The sequence below is a fragment of the Pelophylax lessonae genome (assembly GCF_965119305.1).
Source record: "Pelophylax lessonae genome assembly, chromosome: 2".
NCBI lineage: Eukaryota > Metazoa > Chordata > Amphibia > Anura > Ranidae > Pelophylax > Pelophylax lessonae.
The window spans coordinates 558,680,106-558,698,615 of NC_138769.1; the positions used below are offsets into that span (position 1 = coordinate 558,680,106).

Genomic DNA, 18,510 nt, shown 5'->3' on the forward strand with positions numbered 1-18,510 from the left:
GACATTTTTTTCTGGTTCCACAGTCTGGTGTACCTAGCACACCTATATGCGGTATTGTAACAGCTCTTGGTGGTTGCCATTTATCTACCAATATATTTTTGGACTGGTGTGAAGAAACTAGAGAAATCAAAGCAAACCTTCACAAACAGGAAAAACAAGAAAAAAAACTACCTGCACTCCTGTCTCTGATGGGATATGATCCTTGGACCTGAAAGGCTAGAACCACTTTCTTCTACAACAAATTGAATTATTTGCTTGTACATATAAATGCACTAAACCATGCCTTGGTGTATAAAGGCTAATGCAGAGCATTTGCTCAGTTCCTTTCTAATGAAGTGAATCTTCCTCTATCCACTATGTGCAGATTTTGTTTTGATAATTAATTTTCCTTGTATATAAATATTATAAGAATATAATTATTTTTCCTTGTATATACATATTCATTATAAGAATAACATCTTGATAGATATAGCAGTTGATACTACTGCTATGTATGAGTGGTTCTCTTTTATTAGAATGTTTACAACTTCTGGTGTAGTGTAATTCTGCTGTAAATTTTACTTATGTAACTCAAAGCTGTCAGCAATGCGTATCCCTCTGTTTCGTTTCATGCCGTGAACTGTCAGGAAACATGGCCTTGGGCTGTTTCGTTTCTTCAGTACCTTTTATGGCACACACTTGCCACGCCAGTCCTGCATTGTGCAAGGGAGTATTTTTATGACCCATGATAACCCTGCCTCACTGACAAACATGCTCAGCTGAACTTAATCCTTTGACAGATCTAGCTTTGTCCTGTCATTTATAGCTGCTGTGCTAATACCTCTTTACTTTTTAAAATATTTCATGCTCAAAGTCAATACCCCCAATATGTTTCAGGTCAGTGCCTCAGAAAATATTGAAGCCATTAAATGCACATGATGGCCAGGCAGATATCATTTTGAGGAGAAGATGGTGATGGCTCCCTCTCTAACCTTTTACAGTACATTTAACTATTTCACATTCATTTTTTTCCCCTGTTCTTACATTTTTCATATATAGAAAATGTTGGCACTGCACAGCTGGTTAGGATTAAAGCCCAGTTGAACCTTCACAATCGATTACTGTAATGCATCCAGGCTGCATATACTGTACATCAGGGGTAAGCAAACTTAGAGGTGGAGATCTACCTGAACAACATGGGAGAAGTCAAAAATCACTGGGCACAGTGTCGCCTCCGCACCTGATTTAAACCCCTAATTGCCATACTACCGTGTCCCAATCGCGTGCATTGCATGGCAATCATGGGCTTAAATCGGGTATTGAGAAGGCAACCTATTGCCTCCTTCCCACCGTCAGACACACTCTGATCGCTTTTCATAGGAGCAGCAGTACCTGCTTCATTTGTGAATGAGCCCTTAGTTGAATTTGGCAGTTGCACCCTAAAGCTTGTTCACACATAAAGTTGGGTGGTGGTAAAACCCTGCAGTTGAGGCACAGCTTTACCATCCCCAATCCCTATCACCTTTAGCTGCTGTGGCGGCAGCCAAAGGTATACACATGCTGCAGCAGGAATTCCCCACCACTATAAAAATACGAAAGAAATACCCCCTGTTGCATTTGGTGGCTGCTACCGTGACCAATTCAAGTAAATGGGGCCGCTCTGCAAGCTCCCCGCAACTGTATGCTTCTGCAGTGTCCAAGGGGTTAAAGCAGGTGGTGAGAGAGCAACACAATGCTGCCTGCTTTAACTCCTTGTTTTCTGTACTGAACAAAATTGCAGGGCAGTTGCAGAGTGGCCTCATTCACATGGGTCATGTTTGACAGGCGCTACACCCACCAACCATGACAGGGCCTATATCTCTTGCTGCGACGTGTGCACCCCTGGCCACTGCAGCTAAAGGAAGTGCAGTTGGGGCAAGAGTGGTAAAAACACATCTTAACAATGGGGTTTTACCACCCCCCCCCCCCCCAACTGCAATTGTAAGTGAACCCTTACTGTTCTGAGCCCCCTATAAGGCTCCTTTCACACTGATTTGCTGCAGTTTACCTGCACTGTGGGTGCAACGCAGTGCATCTGCGACTTTCCTGGGTTAGCTGCACTTTGCCATAGACTTCTATTATATACTACAGGTGCGGTGCACTTTCTGAAAGCGCACCAAAATTCCTGTATTCAGGAAGTGCACCAAGCCCTTGGATATAATAGAAGTTTATCAATAAGCCCAGCAAACCCACTGGAAAGCTGTAGGTACACTGCACTACACCTGCCGTGTGGGTAAACCACAGCACATCAGTGTGAAAGCAGCTTTATGCTATTATGCCCAGTGCAATGCTTCACGCTGACCTGAAGATCTCTTCTTTGCTGCTGCTGGCGCCACTCTGGAGACCGCTAGCCGGGATAAGAAGTGGAGTGCAGTTGGTATCATTCCGCATGGGACCGGAGGCAGCACTCCAGAGGAGGTATCAGCTTATGTGGCTTTTGTTTGCTACTACAGCTCCAACTTTACAAGTAGTCCCTCTGCATTGCACTCTGATGCTCTGGGATGGGGGGCCAGCAAGCCTAGCCCGTAATCTACTGGTAGATTGCGATCTATAGGTTGCTGTCCCACGCTGTATCAATAAATCAGATCTTTTTACTCACCTGTTAAGTGCTGCAGCAAGGGTTAAAATACCCTTTGCTGAAATAGGAAGTAAACTTCCCTCTGTAACTTTTACCTATAGGTACTGTAAAAATCTCCTTTAACCACTTAAGCCCCGGAGGATTTTCCTGCTAAAAGACCAGGGGGTATTTTGCGATTCGGCACTGCGTGACTTTAACGGACAATTGCGCGGTCGTGCGATGATGTACCTAAACAAATTTGACGTCCTTTTTTTCCCACAAACGGAGCTTTCTTTTGGTGGTATTTGATCACCTGTGCGATTTTTTGATCACGCGCTATAAACAAAAAAAGAGCGACAATTTTGCAAAAATAGCAATATTTTTCAAATTTTTTTATATGAAATTCCCCAAAAAAAAAATGTAAAAATCAAAATTTTTTAACATTTTCGGCCAATTTGTTTTATCCTACCTATGTTTGTTAAAAAAAATCGCAAAAAGCGTATTTTTATTGGTTTGCACAAAAGTTATCGCGTTTACTAACCAAGGGAAAGATTTTTGTCATTTTTGTTGTTTTTTTTTAACGCGTAATGGCGGCGATCTGCGATTTTTTTTTTTTTGCGGTACTGCGACATTGCGGCGGACAGATCGGACCCTTGACTGACATTTTTGACACTTTTGGGGTTACCAGTGACATTTCTACAGTAATCAGTGCTATACATATGCACTGTTACTGTAAAAATACACTGGTAGTGAAGGGGTTAACTTTATTTGGGAGGGAGGGGCTGTGTGTGTCCCTAGGGGTGTGCTTTCTACTGTGATTGGCTGTGGCTTGAGCTGTAAGGACACTGATCAATGGATCTACATAGTAGATCCGTGTGATCAGTGTCTTTACACCGAGGAGAATGACAGGCAGCTTGTTTACACTAGCTGCCTGACATTCTCTCTCTCCCCCGACGATCGCCGAGTGACCGGCGGACATCGGGTCCGCTGGTCACATGCGCGGGGGGGTCCGTGACCGCGCAGGAGCGGGAGCGCGCCTCCGCGGGCGCGCGCTCGCTCCCCAGACCCTCCCAGGCTAGTGACGTTAATTAACGTCACTCTGCCTGGCAGGGGCTGACCGCCGCAGTAAATCTACTTGCGGCGGTCGGCAAGCGGTTAACATGCACAGTTTAGGAGATATTTACTTTACATGCAGCCAATGACATCACTGGCGCATGCTCTCTGAAGGCACGGCCACCCCGTGCATGACAAAGTGTGACCGTCTCTCAATGTAGCCGGTTCACACAGCTCCAGGGCGGCCGCAGTCCGCATTTAAAAAGGGTCCTGTGTGTCTTTGGTTCCCATTCAGGTGCGAATTCAGGGAGCACCGGACCCCATGCTGTGAACCACGGCCGCAGCATATGTGAATGTAGCCTAAATGGGAGCTCTTATATTTTAGGCTTAGTTCTTCAAATAAAGGAAGTCCACTTTTTAAGAGATATAAATGTACTATCTTTGTGGAGTGGGAATTAGTGGTTTATCAGATCATTATTCAGCGATGCTCCTCAAACCTGTGTCCACTCTTTTCTCTGCTGTCATCATGCTAAATTAAAGCAGGTTAGGTTGCACAGGACCAGGTCAAGAAAGCTCCCTCTGCATCATAGGCTAAGCTTTTTATTGTTTATCCCATACAAGACGCAGAATATTTCGAACAGTATAATTGGCTGTTACTTTATAAGCTTGTTACATACTGTTTCTCTAAAGCAGAAAGATATAGTTAAATGTCAGTGTTGGCTTATTTGTTTTTACTTGCATGCAGAATACAGACGTCAGTGGCTTTGTTTGTTGCCAGATGCTTCAGCACCTAACCCGTTTCTTTCCCGGAGTTGCGTGCACAGGGAGTGTGAACCAGGAAGCTTGGTTCCGTATAGTGGAGAAAAAGAAACTCCTCTCAGCTGCTTTGGCTCTCAGCCAACTGGAAACTCCTTCAATAAATATGTAGGGACAGACTTTTACTCCAGCTTCAAGACCATTTTTTATAAGTCAGGGTGTTGTCAGGGTTCTGCACAGTGGACACAAAAGCAACAAATGTTTAAAGTTTTTTTTTTTTTTGTGAAACCAGTAAATTTAAACGATCAAATAGATCTATCCCAATACTAAACATAGGTTCATACCAGCAGTTTAAAAGGCACCTATAGAAAAAAAAAAAAGTAGGCTGCACTTGTTGATCTCCTATTTGCCTGGGCTTTTATGCTCGTCCTCTGGCCTAAATACATTCTGTGTCAAAGACATAAATATAAAAACATAGTATAAATATCCAAACTTCTGGCTTTCTTCCGGCTCGTAGAATTGACATTCAAAGGTCAGCATGACAGTTGGACATCTAGCATTTTCAAAACAAGTTCACTTGTTCTAAATCCTCAAGTTGCACATCAAAATATAAAATCACATGGAGAGATGGAATCTGGCGTATAATGGTCATAGCAGGGGGCAGACCCGGGAAGTTGAGCACAGAGATCTTGGCAACAGGGTCCCCAAACTGTACAAAATTTGTTTGGTGGTTTAACTCTCAATTGTTCACAGAAACTGAAATAACTGTTTTGGGTGGACTGGCCCTTTAAAATAGTTCTGTTACCTCTGTGCCTTCAAATTATTTCTATGCTGCAGGTTTAGGTACTTGCTACTGAGCCCTCCACCATTGATTAAAGTGGTTGTAAACTTCAGACATGAAATATGAACAAAGCATCTCCCTCTATGTATTTGCCTCAATTAAGACCACTAAGTGTAATTTCTGTCTGCTGCTTCATTCCTCTGCTATCAGCATGAGTCACTTCTGACAAGTTTTCTTGACACCAGAAGAAAAAAGGTAACAGGGGAGGGATCTCCAGCTGATTAACAGCCTCAGATCTGCTCCTGTCCCTTCCCTCAAATTGGCTCTCAGTGAGCTCTGCATTATTTCAGCTCTCCTCTCCCTTTTTTTTCCTGACCACTTAGACAAGCTTCATAACTTCTAGACTTTGAAGGGCTATAGAGAAAAGAAGGCTTCTGATAAACAGGTACAACCTACACTGCATTACTAAAAGTATTGGGACGCCTACCTTTACACACACACTTGAACTGTAATGGCATCCCAGTCTTAGTCCATAGGATTCAATATTGAGTTGGTCCACCCTTTGCAGTTATAACAGCTTCAGCTCTTCTGATGAGGCTGTCCACAAGGTTAAGGGGTGTGTCTTTGGGACTATTTGACCATTGTTTCAGAAGCGCATTTGTGTGGTAAGGCACTAATGTTGGACGAGAAGGCCTGGCTCACAGACTCCATTCTAATTCATCACAGTGTTTTATCGGGTTGAGGTCAAGACTGTGCAGGCCAGTCAAGTTCCTCCACCCCAAACCCCCCTCATCCATGTCTTTATGGACCTTGTTTTGTGCACTAATCCAAATCATTTGGTGGAGGGGGGGATTATGGTGTGGGTTTGTTTCCTAGGGGTTGGGCTTTGCCCCTTAGTTCTGGTGAAGGGAACTCAGCATACCAAGACATTTCGCACAATTTCATGCTCCCAACTTTGTGGGAACAGTTTGGGGATGGCCCCTTCCTGTTCCAACATTACTGCACACCAGTGCACAAAGCAAGGTTCATAAAGACATAGTTGAGGGAGTTTGGAGTGGAGGAACTCAACCCGATTGTCTCCACTATAATTTATCCCAAAGGTGTTCTCAGAGCCAGGCCTTCTCGTCCAACATCAGGGCCTGACCTCACAAATGCGCTTCTGGGTGAATAGTCAAACATTCTCATAGACACACTCCTAAACCTTGTGGACAGTATTCCCAGAAGAGTTGAAGCTGTTCTAGCTGCAAAGGGTGGGCCGATTTAATATCGAACCCTACAGGCAAAGACTGGGATGCCATTGAAGTTCTTGTGCGTGTAAATGGAGTGTCCCAATACTTTTGGTAATATAATGTGTGTAGGAGAATTTGTTTCATCTTTGTGTATCGCCTGAGGCCAGTCACTTCACTGGGTATATGTAAGGGTTTATGACCACGTTAACTAACAGATTCTTGAGCTAAGAACTTTAAACCACCAATTAGATTGACCTCAAAGGTTTTTGCTATGACATATATCTTTAGTAAGAATTTTATGAATGCTTTGAGGACCTACACTGTAATATTACATGCATGCCATCTATGGGATTGCTCAGTCATTTAAGGCAAATAGTACTGTGACCTTTGTTTGCAAATGAGAATTACCTTTTACTGTTTTAAAGGAGAAATATAGCCAAAGCCTTTTTGGCTGTACTTCTCCTATGCATCACAGGAGTTAAATTTGTTTTGCACTCCTGTGACCTGTTTTCAGCAGAGAGCGGGCTAATGTCCGGTAATCTTAGTGGCTCCAGAATGGCCTCGCTGGTTTTGGTACACTGATCTGGTACAGCCGGTCGCCGATGCCCCTTGGAGACTTCTTCTCAGAGAAGATTCATTGGCCCAAGGGCCAATCTTCCATCCTGCTTTAGAGTCGCTGGCTTTAACGGCTTGGCTGTTGAAAGCCAGGTGCTGAAGGATAGGGGGTTGTCTGAATAAGTGATTCCCACACTGTTAAAGGCTAGAAATTCTACCTCTAGGAAGATTTACCAGCGCACCTAGAAGATGTACATTGCGTGGTGTGAGTCTCTTGGGGGTCATCCACGTTCCCTTTCGGCGGCTCGGATTTTGGCATTCCTCCAACGAGGTGTTGAGCAGCGCCCGGCCTTTGGTACCATCAAGGGCCAGGTTTTCAACCGTGGTGGTCTTTTTACCATCCTTTTAACTATGCATTCTTCGGTTCGCACCTTTATTCAGGGGTTCGCCAATTGGCTCCCCTAATACGGTCTCCGTTTCCTCCGTGGGATCTCAATTTGGTACGGTTGGTTTTCCAGTAACCGCCTTTCAAAAATATTTGTGAGCTTCCTCTGCTTACGTTGTCCCAGAAGGTAGCCTTCTTGGTGGCTATTACTTTTGCACGCAGGGTGTCAGAGCTGGCGGCGTTGTCTTGTCATTCACCTTACCTGGTGGCTCACAGAGATAAAGTGGTGCTTCACTCTTGTTAGTCTTTCCTTCCTAAGGTTGTTTCTGGTTTCCATCTGAATGAAGACATCGTGTTGCCTTTCCTGTGTCCTAAGTCTAAACGTCCTAGGGGGTTTGCCTTGCTTTCTCTGGATGTGGGTCCGGGAGCTCGGGGTGTACCTTTTTGGCAACCGAGTCGTTTAGAAAATCAGCCTCATTGTTTTGTCCTTAGGGATGGACCTAGCAAAGGGTTGGTCACGTCTGTCATGACTATTTCCAGATGGACAAGACAGACAGACGGTGGGGCAGGCCTATTTCATCAAGGGTCAGGTTCCTCCGTTCCCTGTTTAAGGGTTTCTATGTGGGCGCTTAGTGTTTTCGGCCATCAGGCGTTAGTGATACAGGTTTGCAAGGCGGCCACCTGGTTGTCTGTGCACACTTTCACAAAATTTTATAAGTGGATGTACTGGCATCTGCAGATGCTGCTTTTTGGCCGGAAGGTGAGCTCCAGTTGTTCCTTGTTGAGCTCCATGTTACCTGGTTGGCTAGGTTTAGCCTTTTGGGAATTTTTTTCCCACCGCTCCTGTTTAACATTGCTTTGGATGTCCCAATGGTTAAGAAGATTCTGGAGCTGTGTCCACAAATGAACGAAAGAGAAAATTGGATTTTTGTCCTACCGTAAAATCCAGTAAAATTTCTCTGATGTTCATTGACGGACACAGCACCCACCCCTCTATTGAGTTGTTTTTTCTGACACTGCTTGCAACAAAACTGAATGCCTATAGCAGAGTGTGGAAGTATATCCCCTGGGACTGCCCCATTGGCGTGGTAAACCTTTTTCCTGCCTAGTGTCCTACTCCTGTAGGGGCAGCATAACACAATGGTTAAGAAGATTCTGGAGCTATGTCCGTCAATGAACATCAGAGAAAAGGATTTTTTACGGTAAGACAAAAATCCAATTTTTAGTAGACTGAGTTATTCTGACAATGTTTTCTTTTTTTTTTTTTTGTACATCTCCTTTTTTTTCTGTGGAGTAGGGGCAGGAAGTGAGTGAAAATCTGGTACGGACATAAAAACTGACGTACTCCTGTAACCCATTTATGTGTGTACAAGGTCGGAGCTTTAGCTATTGATCTCTGTAAACAGGCTATTTTTCTACAAAGAAAATGACATATATGTGGTAAATAATTGTAAAAGGAGTAGAGGGCCCCACTTGATAACAGGGAATAGGCAAATATCAAATATTGTAATTCAGAATTGTATATATCTTTTCCCTAAACAAAATAAATGCAGACTTGTACATATTGTATTATCTGTAGAAATTTGAATTTACTAGTGAAGTACCTTTCCAACTAACTATAGGCTTCGAAATGTTGCCACCTGCTGGCACTTTTGTTTATTTCTCTCAAATGTGGAATTTTTTTTTTTTTTTTAGCCTCATGGACAGAGAAGTGGCACTTTTAGCAGAAATGGACAAAGTGAAAGCTGAAGCAAGTAAGTAATAATGAATTGCGCTTTTATGGCTTTAAAAGTGATTGTGTGATTAAAACCATCTGTATGTTTTATAATTTTACATGCACTAATTTGAAGCTTGTGTGCTTCCAACGATGGTCTCTAAAAATGATGTTAATGTTAATGTACATCAGGGTATTGAATTTTAAATCTATGGAGATAAGGTCAGAAAAATGTTTTCGTCCAGTGCAGGTCTGAATTTCATGCTTCTGCTATGGCTCAGATCACATCACAGTACCCATCGGCAGCTTGCAGCTCAGCTGTCTTGTGGGAAAACGATCACATCACAGATCCCCCACCTTTACATCAGTGCCCTTGGGCTTCTCTTCATATCATAGCATGGGCATCATGCGCAGTGTTGTGTGTACCCTATCTCACAGTTTAAACTTGTATGAATATGTATTATTAAAAGATGTTGCATGCAGCGCATTAGAGCACAAAGATGTACATGGAACCTTCTAGCTATCAGATTCTTTTATACCTGGGGCCCACAGTGAGAGAGTCATGTAGAGCCTCATACAGTGTGTTAAAGCTGAAGTTTAATCTACTTGTAGTTTGAATTACCTGATGCATTCTCTCTCCCATCAATATGCTAATTACAATTATAAATGAAAACTTTGTTTTCATTAGTTATATTATTTTAGACCCAATGTTATCACTAGGCCTCTGTACTTCATTAGCTTCGAATGCACTTTGTGAAATGCTCATAACGTGCAGTGAAATAAGAGTGAGCGGTTTCAGTTCAGTGCAGGAATCTGTACAAGCATAGAAAACCGATGGTAAGGTTGTAGTTCAGCTTTAAATGTCTATGTCAGATGGTACCTAACTAGGTAAAAGCCTGGGATAAAATTTCCAGCAGTTAAGGCATGCTTGTCTCTTCATTATACTGTATTTGATTTACATGCCTTCCTTAATAAAGTATTAATAAAAAAAACTCATTCAAATTACAGCAGAAGTGGATGTACTGTCTTACACCCCCCCCCCCCCCACACACAAAAAAAGGAAAACCGGTTGTGAAGCCTCGTAGCTTAACTCTGCGCAAGCTGTGCTGCACTTTGTGAACTGTCCCGCAGGCTTCTGGGACCTGTGACGTGGCCCAGAAGGCTGTGGGTGAAGAGGTAGAGGGGAGCGGGTACCTGTCAAAACGATGTTCCCGATCTCTATCCCCAAAGAAAATTAGTGCTAAATGCTAAAGAGAAGGGGGTAGGAGGCAAACAAGCAAAAGTTCTGCTTTTTGAGTAACGATCTACTGTAATTAGCCATAATATACCTCATTTAGCACTATATATGAGATGGGAACAAGATTCAGATAATTGCATAGTCTACAACAGCCTGTCCTGTTCCCAGTGTAGTATGGAAGATCTAAGGAAATATTCTGGTGTGTTTCTGTGGGCCGAAACAATTGCCTAATATTGACAAACAAGGTCTAATGCTATAAAAAAATCAATTGAAAACCCAACTCCAGCCATCCCTTTTTATTTTGTTTTTGATATAGAGGCAAATGTCAGAAATCTCTCCAATGGGAACACAGATGAATAAACCTTATATGTAACATGAGGAAGGTTTATTAAAACCTTTCACAATTGTTGTCCAAGCCCTGTAATTCCACTTTTGTGGGAAATAAAACAATTGACTAATCCAAAATGGCATATACAATTGGGATACACGTCATATTGTAATTGAATGTTATTAAAAATTACCTTTCCTTTTTCAATCTGCATCTCTAACTTTTTGTAAAATGCAATGCAATATGGCTACATGGAGGCATTCTGTACATAGTTGGTATGTATGCATTTGCTGCCTATTACTGCCAACTGTCTTTAATGACATTTACTCCTTGTGTGATTGGCTTACTTATTTTTCAAGAAGTCTGCACTACATTACAAGTCAGATTTTGAGCATCCCCTGCAACAAAAATGTCATTTTTGGTGAGGTACTCTCAAAGAGAAATCACATCTAAAGGGATGCAGACCGTGCAACTTTCCTCATTACAGCCCTGCAAGTGCAGCAACTGATTGATAATTATAAAACCACTCCCATACAGATTTACTCTGCACGTGGACAAACAAACAGCTATTTCTTTAGAATAACAAAAGGTAGGAATCTGTGACAAAGCTAGTTAAAATCCTTGCTATGTATATAGATCACCCAGAGGGGAACATTTCTTTCTCAACAAAAGTGGAATTACTCTCTTAATGACTATACGCCCTGTTTTTTGTACGGATATCCCAGGAAGTGAATTTTTCTCTTTCCCACTGTATAAAAAAAAAAAACTAAATACACTGGTGAATTAAGGAATGACATTATGCAATGCCTTAAATAACCTTCAGATACTTGTCAATTTACATCCAGGCAGATTTGGCATTTGTGCCATTGTTAATGTCTTCTGTGTATGTCTTCACAGTGGATATTCTGCACAGCCGACAGAAGAAGGCAGAGGAGCTGAAGAGACTCACAGATGTGGCTGTGCGCATGTCTGAAGAGCAGCTGGCAGAGCTCCGTGCTGATATTAAGGTTGGCCTTCCCAATTTTGAATAGGATTACGTGTAAATGCAAAATGTCCAACAATTGTTACTACTTCCATTGTTAGGAAGTCATGGTGCTTCTGTGGATGTAAATGAGCTGCTTACTAAAATAACACTCATTTTCCAAGCTTTGTAATCAAAGTAGCAACTGGAGTAGGTCGAATGAATTTCAGGTAGTTTTATGTTCTGTGCAGCTGATTTTTCCCCTCCAGCTACTTCTGTGTTATAACAAAAGGTTTGTTATGATAGTTATATTAATTTGTAGGCCTTACTCTCTCCTGTTTTGTTATTGCAATTTTCTTCTGACATTTCAACATGTACATTTTGATAACTGCCAGTAAACATTTTCTTCTTTATTAACCTGTGGCATCACTTAGTATCGCTTTGTCTTTTAGCATTTCGTCAGTGAGCGGAAGTATGATGAGGACCTGGGGCGTGCTGCACGCTTCACAGCTGACTTGGAACCCCTGAAGAAGAGTTTAGAGTCTTTTGGACAAGGTTTGTGTCCGCTAAATGTGTGTACTGTGCCTTAAAGTTTTTAAAGAATCAATAGAGAAGCCACCTATTTATTGCCCGTTTTCCTAATCTGGGAGAATGTTGATCGCTCTCTGGGTGTAGGAGCGTTATGGCGGAAATACAACCTCACTTATTCCCTTGGTGATCAATGTAATAAGTGGTTACCACATTTTTCTATGTCTGAATCAAGCCAATCTTGCTGCATCTCTTATATTAAGGTTAATGCCCAATAACCATAACTGTGCTGAAAACATAAAGATCAAATAAAATATAAAGTAGCTACTATACATTTAAAGCAGTGATGTTACAAATGAAAATGCAAAATGTTACCAATGGAGAGGAATGGTTACTGAAAAAGATATACAGATAAATTTAAATATCTTAACCCTGCCATTACTACCATTGTCATTCAACAGATGGCCCCACTGGATTACAATCAAATCTTAAGATACTGATCATTTTTAGGTCACCGGCTGGTTTTAATCATGGACATATCCAGCTATAACCACATCCTCTCAGGTTAATCCTGTCTGTCAGATCTGTCAGGATCATCAAGGTGGCCTGCCAATAGAACTTTTCAGATAGCATTCCAGATAGTATTTTTAGGGTGACTTCAACAAATGGTAATTTCCATTTTAATGACCCTTGTTCTGAGAATTCCAGTTATTGTCCAACAGTGTTCTTAGGAATTAAACTACGAAGCCATGTGAGATAATTTTGTACAAATGTAGTTAGTAGACCCCTTAGTTTCTTGTACAGCAAGTGAGAGAGTAGTGCATTTTCTTTTCTTCAATATACACTCACCAGCCACTTTATTAGGTATACCTGTTCAATTGCTCCGCAACACAAATGACTGAAATCAGCTAATCACGTGGCTGCAACCTAATGCTTTTGGTCATCTAGACATGGTGAAGATGACTTGCTGAAGTTCAAACCGAGCATCGGAATGGGGAAGAAAGAGAATTTATGTGACTTTGAACGTGGCATGGCTGTTGGTGCAAAACGGCTTGTCTGAGTATTTCAAAAACTGCTGATCTACTGCAATATTTCACGCACAGCCATCTCTAGGGTTTACAGAGAAAGGTCCAGAAAAGAGAAAATATCCAGCAAGTTGAAATTGTGTGGACAAAAATACCCTGTTGAGGTCAGAGGGGAATGGGCAAACTGGGTCGAGATGATAGGCAATAGTAACTCAAATAACCACTTGTTACAACCATTGTATGCATAATCTGAACGCACAACACATCGAACCTTGAAGCAGTTTGGCTACAGCAGCAGAAGGCCACACCAGGTGCCACTTTTGTCAACTAAGAGCAGGCATTTGAGGCTACAATTCGCACAGGCTCACCAAATTATGACAATAGAAGATTGGAAAAATGTTGTCTTGTCTGATGAGCCTCAATCTCGGCTGTGACGTTCAGATGGTAGCGTCAGAATTTGGCATAAGCCAATGTGAAAGCATGGATCCATCCTGCCTTGTATCGACAGTTTAGACTGGTAGAGATGGTGTAATGGTGTGGGGGATATTTTCTTGGCACACTTTGGGCCCCTTCGTACCAATTGAGCCTTGTTTAACCACTTTACCACTAAGCCTATTTTTGACACTTTTTGTTTACAAGTTTAAATCAGTATTTTTTTGCTAGAAAACTACTTAAAACCCCCAAACATTATATATATATATTTTTTTAGCAAAGACTCTGGAGAATAAAATGGCAGTCATTGCAATATTTTTTGTCACGCGGTATTTGCGCAGCGGTCTTTCAAACGCCATTTTTTTTTTTTGAAAAATTTACGAAAAATCACATTTCACTGCATTTAAAAAAACTAAACCGTAAAGTTAGCCCAAATAAGTCATGCCGAGTAAATAGATACCCAACATGTTATGGTTTAAAATTGTGCACACCCGCGGAATGGTGACAAACTACGGTCAATAAAAATCTCCATAGGCGACGCTTTAAGGGTTACCAGTTTAGAGTTTGAGTGTAGCTCTTTTTTTAAATTATTGCTCACGCTCTGCTTTTGCGGCGATACCTCACATGTGTGGTTTGAACAGCGATTTCATTTGCGGTGCGACTTCCATATATGTTTTCTTTTGTGCGAGAGCTAACGGCGACGGGGGCTGCTAAAAAAATTTTTTCCTAATTTTTTTTTTTTGTTATTTTAACACAGGTTTTTAATAAAAAAAAAAAAATCGAATCACTTTTATTGCTGTCGCAAGCAATGTAAACATCCCTTGTGACAGCAATATGCCGTGACGTACTCTTTATGGAGGGATCGACAATAGACACCTCCACTACACTTCCATGTATTCAAAATGCAGAAAACTGAATTTTTTGAATACATTCACTTTTTGAATCTGCCGCCTTCAGCAGCAGAGTAACCCGGACGTGACGTCATGGACGCGGTCTCCGGGTTACGTCATCGGAGACCCGATCGAAGCCACTGCTGGCTTTGATCAGGACTCCATCCAGCCGGCGGACATGCCGGCTTGGTGCTCGGGTCTCCTGGTGGGATGGGAGACCCGGGCAAAGCCGCGGAAGGCGGCGGGAAGGGGGGGGCGGCGTCCCCTCCCGCTCGCCGGGGTAACGATCGAGTGGCTCGGGAGCCGCTCGGTCGTTACCGTCGGAAAGCTGACCGCCGGCTCTAAAAAACGGTACCGGGTCGATGCCTCTAGCTAGAGGCATCACCCCGGTACAACCACGCAAAGTCAGCCGATGTAGGTCTGAAGATTCTCAAGGTTCCTGCTACATTGCTGCTTGAGCTGGTTTTTACGTGCCAGCTATGCGAGTTGGCCTTTCCATACATTGACTTTGCAGTGCTGCTGTTGAGCTCTGCGGAACTGGACATTGCAGACTAGCCTGGAATGTGAGCTGCTGGCACTGGGTTCTGCTTGTGGCATTTTTCAGACATTGCATAAAAGTTAGCCACAAGCACTTTCCAAATCCAGAGCTGTGGCGTTGCCTTAGCTTTTTGCCCTGCCCATGAAGACTTACTTTGCAAGTAGGCTATGCCAAATGAGCACTAGGAGCTATTTTTTTATTGGAACTACTTTGTTTTATCACAGATTGAGTTAATAGTGAGCAATGATGTCGTCCGCTGGATGGAGTGTAACTTGCGGTTATACTTCATTCAGGGTTAAGGAACCACCTTCCTGCTGCAGTTCTTGCAAAAGTGTAACACTGATCCCCTGTCTGTTCCTGTCGCCCACCTACAGTGACCTGGTCACCTTCAGCCAGCAGCTGACTGTACACCTGCTTCCAAGCAGTTGGGTTTGTGAGTGCCTGAGGCTTTGTCTCGTATCTTGAGCTGCGTTGCCTTGCGATGCAACATGTTTAATTCTTGACACAAAGGAGCCAGTTCCAATGTATTAAGTGCCTACAGCAAGCACTGCACTAACTTCTCCAATGCCTACAGTGCACCCACTGATGGTCCACTCTTCTACATTTGGAATTCTACCATTGGGCAGTTCCCCCTCCTCTGCTCTATCTATGGAGGATTTCACTGTAGTCATGCAGGACTTTATGGCAAATAGCACTGTTTGCTGACCCCAGTGGCCTCAAGAACTCTTGTGCCTTCTTCTGTCTCCCGTCTGTTCTCTCTACCCAATCTAGCCATGGCTTTTACAGTTTCCAAGCCTTTGTCTAATGCCGAGTCTCTTCAGTGCTTGTCAGACAAACCTGTATCTGAGGAGTTGCAGTATTCTGCAATTGCTCCCAAACTGTTTTGGCTCTTGTTGATGTGGTACGCGCTAGGGTTGTAACTAATGACTATTTTCATAACTGGTTGGCCAATTGTTTTGATTAATCGGCTAAAAACCTTAATATGCCATTTTTTTATTTTATTTAAAACAATTTAATAAACAGATTTTTACACACAAACTGCAGAATATAAAACTTACACTTTACATTATGCAACTGTAAACATGGTTCAAAAACAGAACAAGAAGAAGCACAAACATTCTGAAAAGAGGTGGACTATCACTGCTCTAAAAACTTTGCATTGGTAAGTATGAATGTTAGCAAGTCCACATGCTCAGAGCTTCAGCTGGCTTTTTTCTTTACAAACTACAGCAGAGAAGAGGTGTTCTGATTTTGTTCGTTCGACGGACCCAGCGCTCCATAAATCATAACTAGTGGGTTATATTGCCTCCTCCAGATATAGGACTAGGTAGAACAAAAAACACCTGGCTACGTCCAAGGGGCAGGCTCAGCTGGTATATAACCCCCCTCTCTGCTCTAGGTAATCAGTTTTAATCTGTCTAGTCAGGAGTAAGGACCTAGGTTCCCGGCTGGGATCTTTGGTTCTAGCAATTTTCTCCTTTCTTCCATCTTTTTTGTTTTTCTCTCGGGAGATCTACAATCAACTGCTGGACTGGGTGACGGGCGGGATAATCCAGATCCAGTGGTTGCCCAGCCAGCGTGCGCGTGCAGACCACAGCTACGCGCTGGGTCGGCCTCAACATCCGACGGACAGGGGCTGGCCCGCAAGTTAAACGTCTTGCAGGGTCGCATAGGACCGGGCTTGGGTCTGAGTAGCAGCGGTCCCTTGGCCGACAGCTCCCCTACTTCTTTGGTGAGGATTGTGTGTGGAGCATTACCCGCGCCATAAAAGGGTAATTACAGTCCCCACTCTCCCCTTTTGGTGGTTTTCTTTGGGGTGGACGTGGTTAACCTCCAGGGACAGTCGGACCTGCCTGCAAGTTCCTCCTCCCATCCCTAAATCCCTCACTGAGCTGGGCTTCCCCCACTCTCATTCCCCCCTCCTGTCTGGACCTAGAGTCTGTTGGGGGTCCCAGGGCAGAGAATGCAGCAGAGACCCCTGGGGTCTCCCCCCGCTATCCCCACTCTGTAAGGGTCCTGTGATAGCGTGTGTCCCGCCCTGGTAGTCTGGAGGGGTCCCAGTGTAGGAGACTTCCAGGTGCATGCCCTGCTGTTTGCAGTGGGGGTATAGTCCAGGGGGGGTCCTGGTGCAGAGTGCACAGCAGAGTCTCCCCTAAACGCGCGGCTGATGTAGCCACGATTTTGGTTGTGTTGTTTGGTACGCACAAGTCGATTCATGCTCCAATGGTGTATCCTTATGTGCCTTATTTTGACAGGTTTTCCTGTAAGGTATGGGAACAACTAAAATTACCCTTTGTGGTCCCCAAATGTTTTGCTGTATGCTACCCTTTCGAGGAGTCACTTTTAAAAAAGTGGGCTAGTCCACCAGTGGTGGACTCTCCTATTTCCAGGTTAAATAAAGCAATCCTCGTCCTTTAAGGACCCGGCTGACAAGAAATCAGAGTCTGTGGCACGCAGCATGTTTACTATGGCTGGTTCTGCATCGCAGCCAGTCTTTGCCTCAGCCCTGGTGTCTCAGACCCTAACTGAATGGGCCAAACTTTTGCGTCAGGGCCTGGGAGTAGAGCAGGTCCCCACTGCTTATGTTGATTTAGCAGGCCAGTTGGTCCATGGGCTGCAGTTTATTTGTGATGCAGCATTGGATACAGCTCCTGTGCTGTCCAAATTTTCTGTTTCAGCAGTGATGATTAGGTGCGTGCTGTGGCTCAAGAACTGGTCCGCAGACCAAGCCTCTCATTGATCTGCCCTTTAAAGGCGATTGCTTGTTTGGGGCTACCCTGGATGACATTAAGGGTATGGGGGGGGGCGGAGAGTACCTTCCTGCCACAATCCTGGAAGGGGAAGGAGCCTCGTCGCAGATATGGGCCCTCCTCAGCCCTTAGAAAATAATTTTGTGCTTCTGGGACTGAGAATAAGGGAAATAGATCTTTCAAATGTTCTAAGCTACCTTGGTCTGATAAGACTAGAGGTAGCTTCTCTGGACCAGCAGACAAGACCCCTTCAGTATTAAGGTCTGCCCTCACCCAATAATGGGGGGGGGGGACATCTTCGCTGGTTTCCGGCACCGTGGACTTCTTTGGTGAGTGTCAAGGAGAAATTTAAATTTTTTTGGGGGGGTACCCAGAAAGGAGGGCAAAGCTTGTTCTTTTCAGGTTTTTTAGGTCCTTAGTCTCCTTGTGCAGATTTAAGTCCTGGGTCTGGAGACATGCTTGGCCAGTCCATCACCTTTACCCTCAGCATTTTAACAAGGCAGTGGTCATCTTGGAGGTGTGTTTGGGGTCGTTATCCTGTTGGAATACTTCCACTGCGGGCCAGTCTCCGAAGGGAGGGGATCATGCTTTGCTTCCGTATGTAACAGTACATGTTGGCATTCATGGTTCCCTCAATAAACTGTAGCTCCCCAGTGTCGGAAGCACTCACACAGCCCCAGGCCATGATACTCCCACCACTATGCTTGACTGTAGACAAGACACACTTGTCTTTGTACTCCTCACCTTACATATAGTTACATAGTTAGTGAGGT

General features: G+C 43.5%; 1 protein-coding gene across 3 annotated transcripts in view; it reads left to right on the plus strand.

The window, feature by feature from the left end:
• SPATS2 (spermatogenesis associated serine rich 2) overlaps positions 1–18,510 on the plus strand; it is a 198,628-nt gene that overhangs the window by 166,888 nt on the left and 13,230 nt on the right. For all 3 annotated transcript variants that reach the window (XM_082248454.1, XM_082248453.1, XM_082248455.1), the window contains 3 exons: positions 9,030–9,088; positions 11,511–11,620; positions 12,027–12,129. In XM_082248454.1, the coding sequence (XP_082104580.1) occupies positions 9,030–9,088; positions 11,511–11,620; positions 12,027–12,129 (272 nt within the window). The remainder of the gene's footprint in view (positions 1–9,029; positions 9,089–11,510; positions 11,621–12,026; positions 12,130–18,510) is intronic.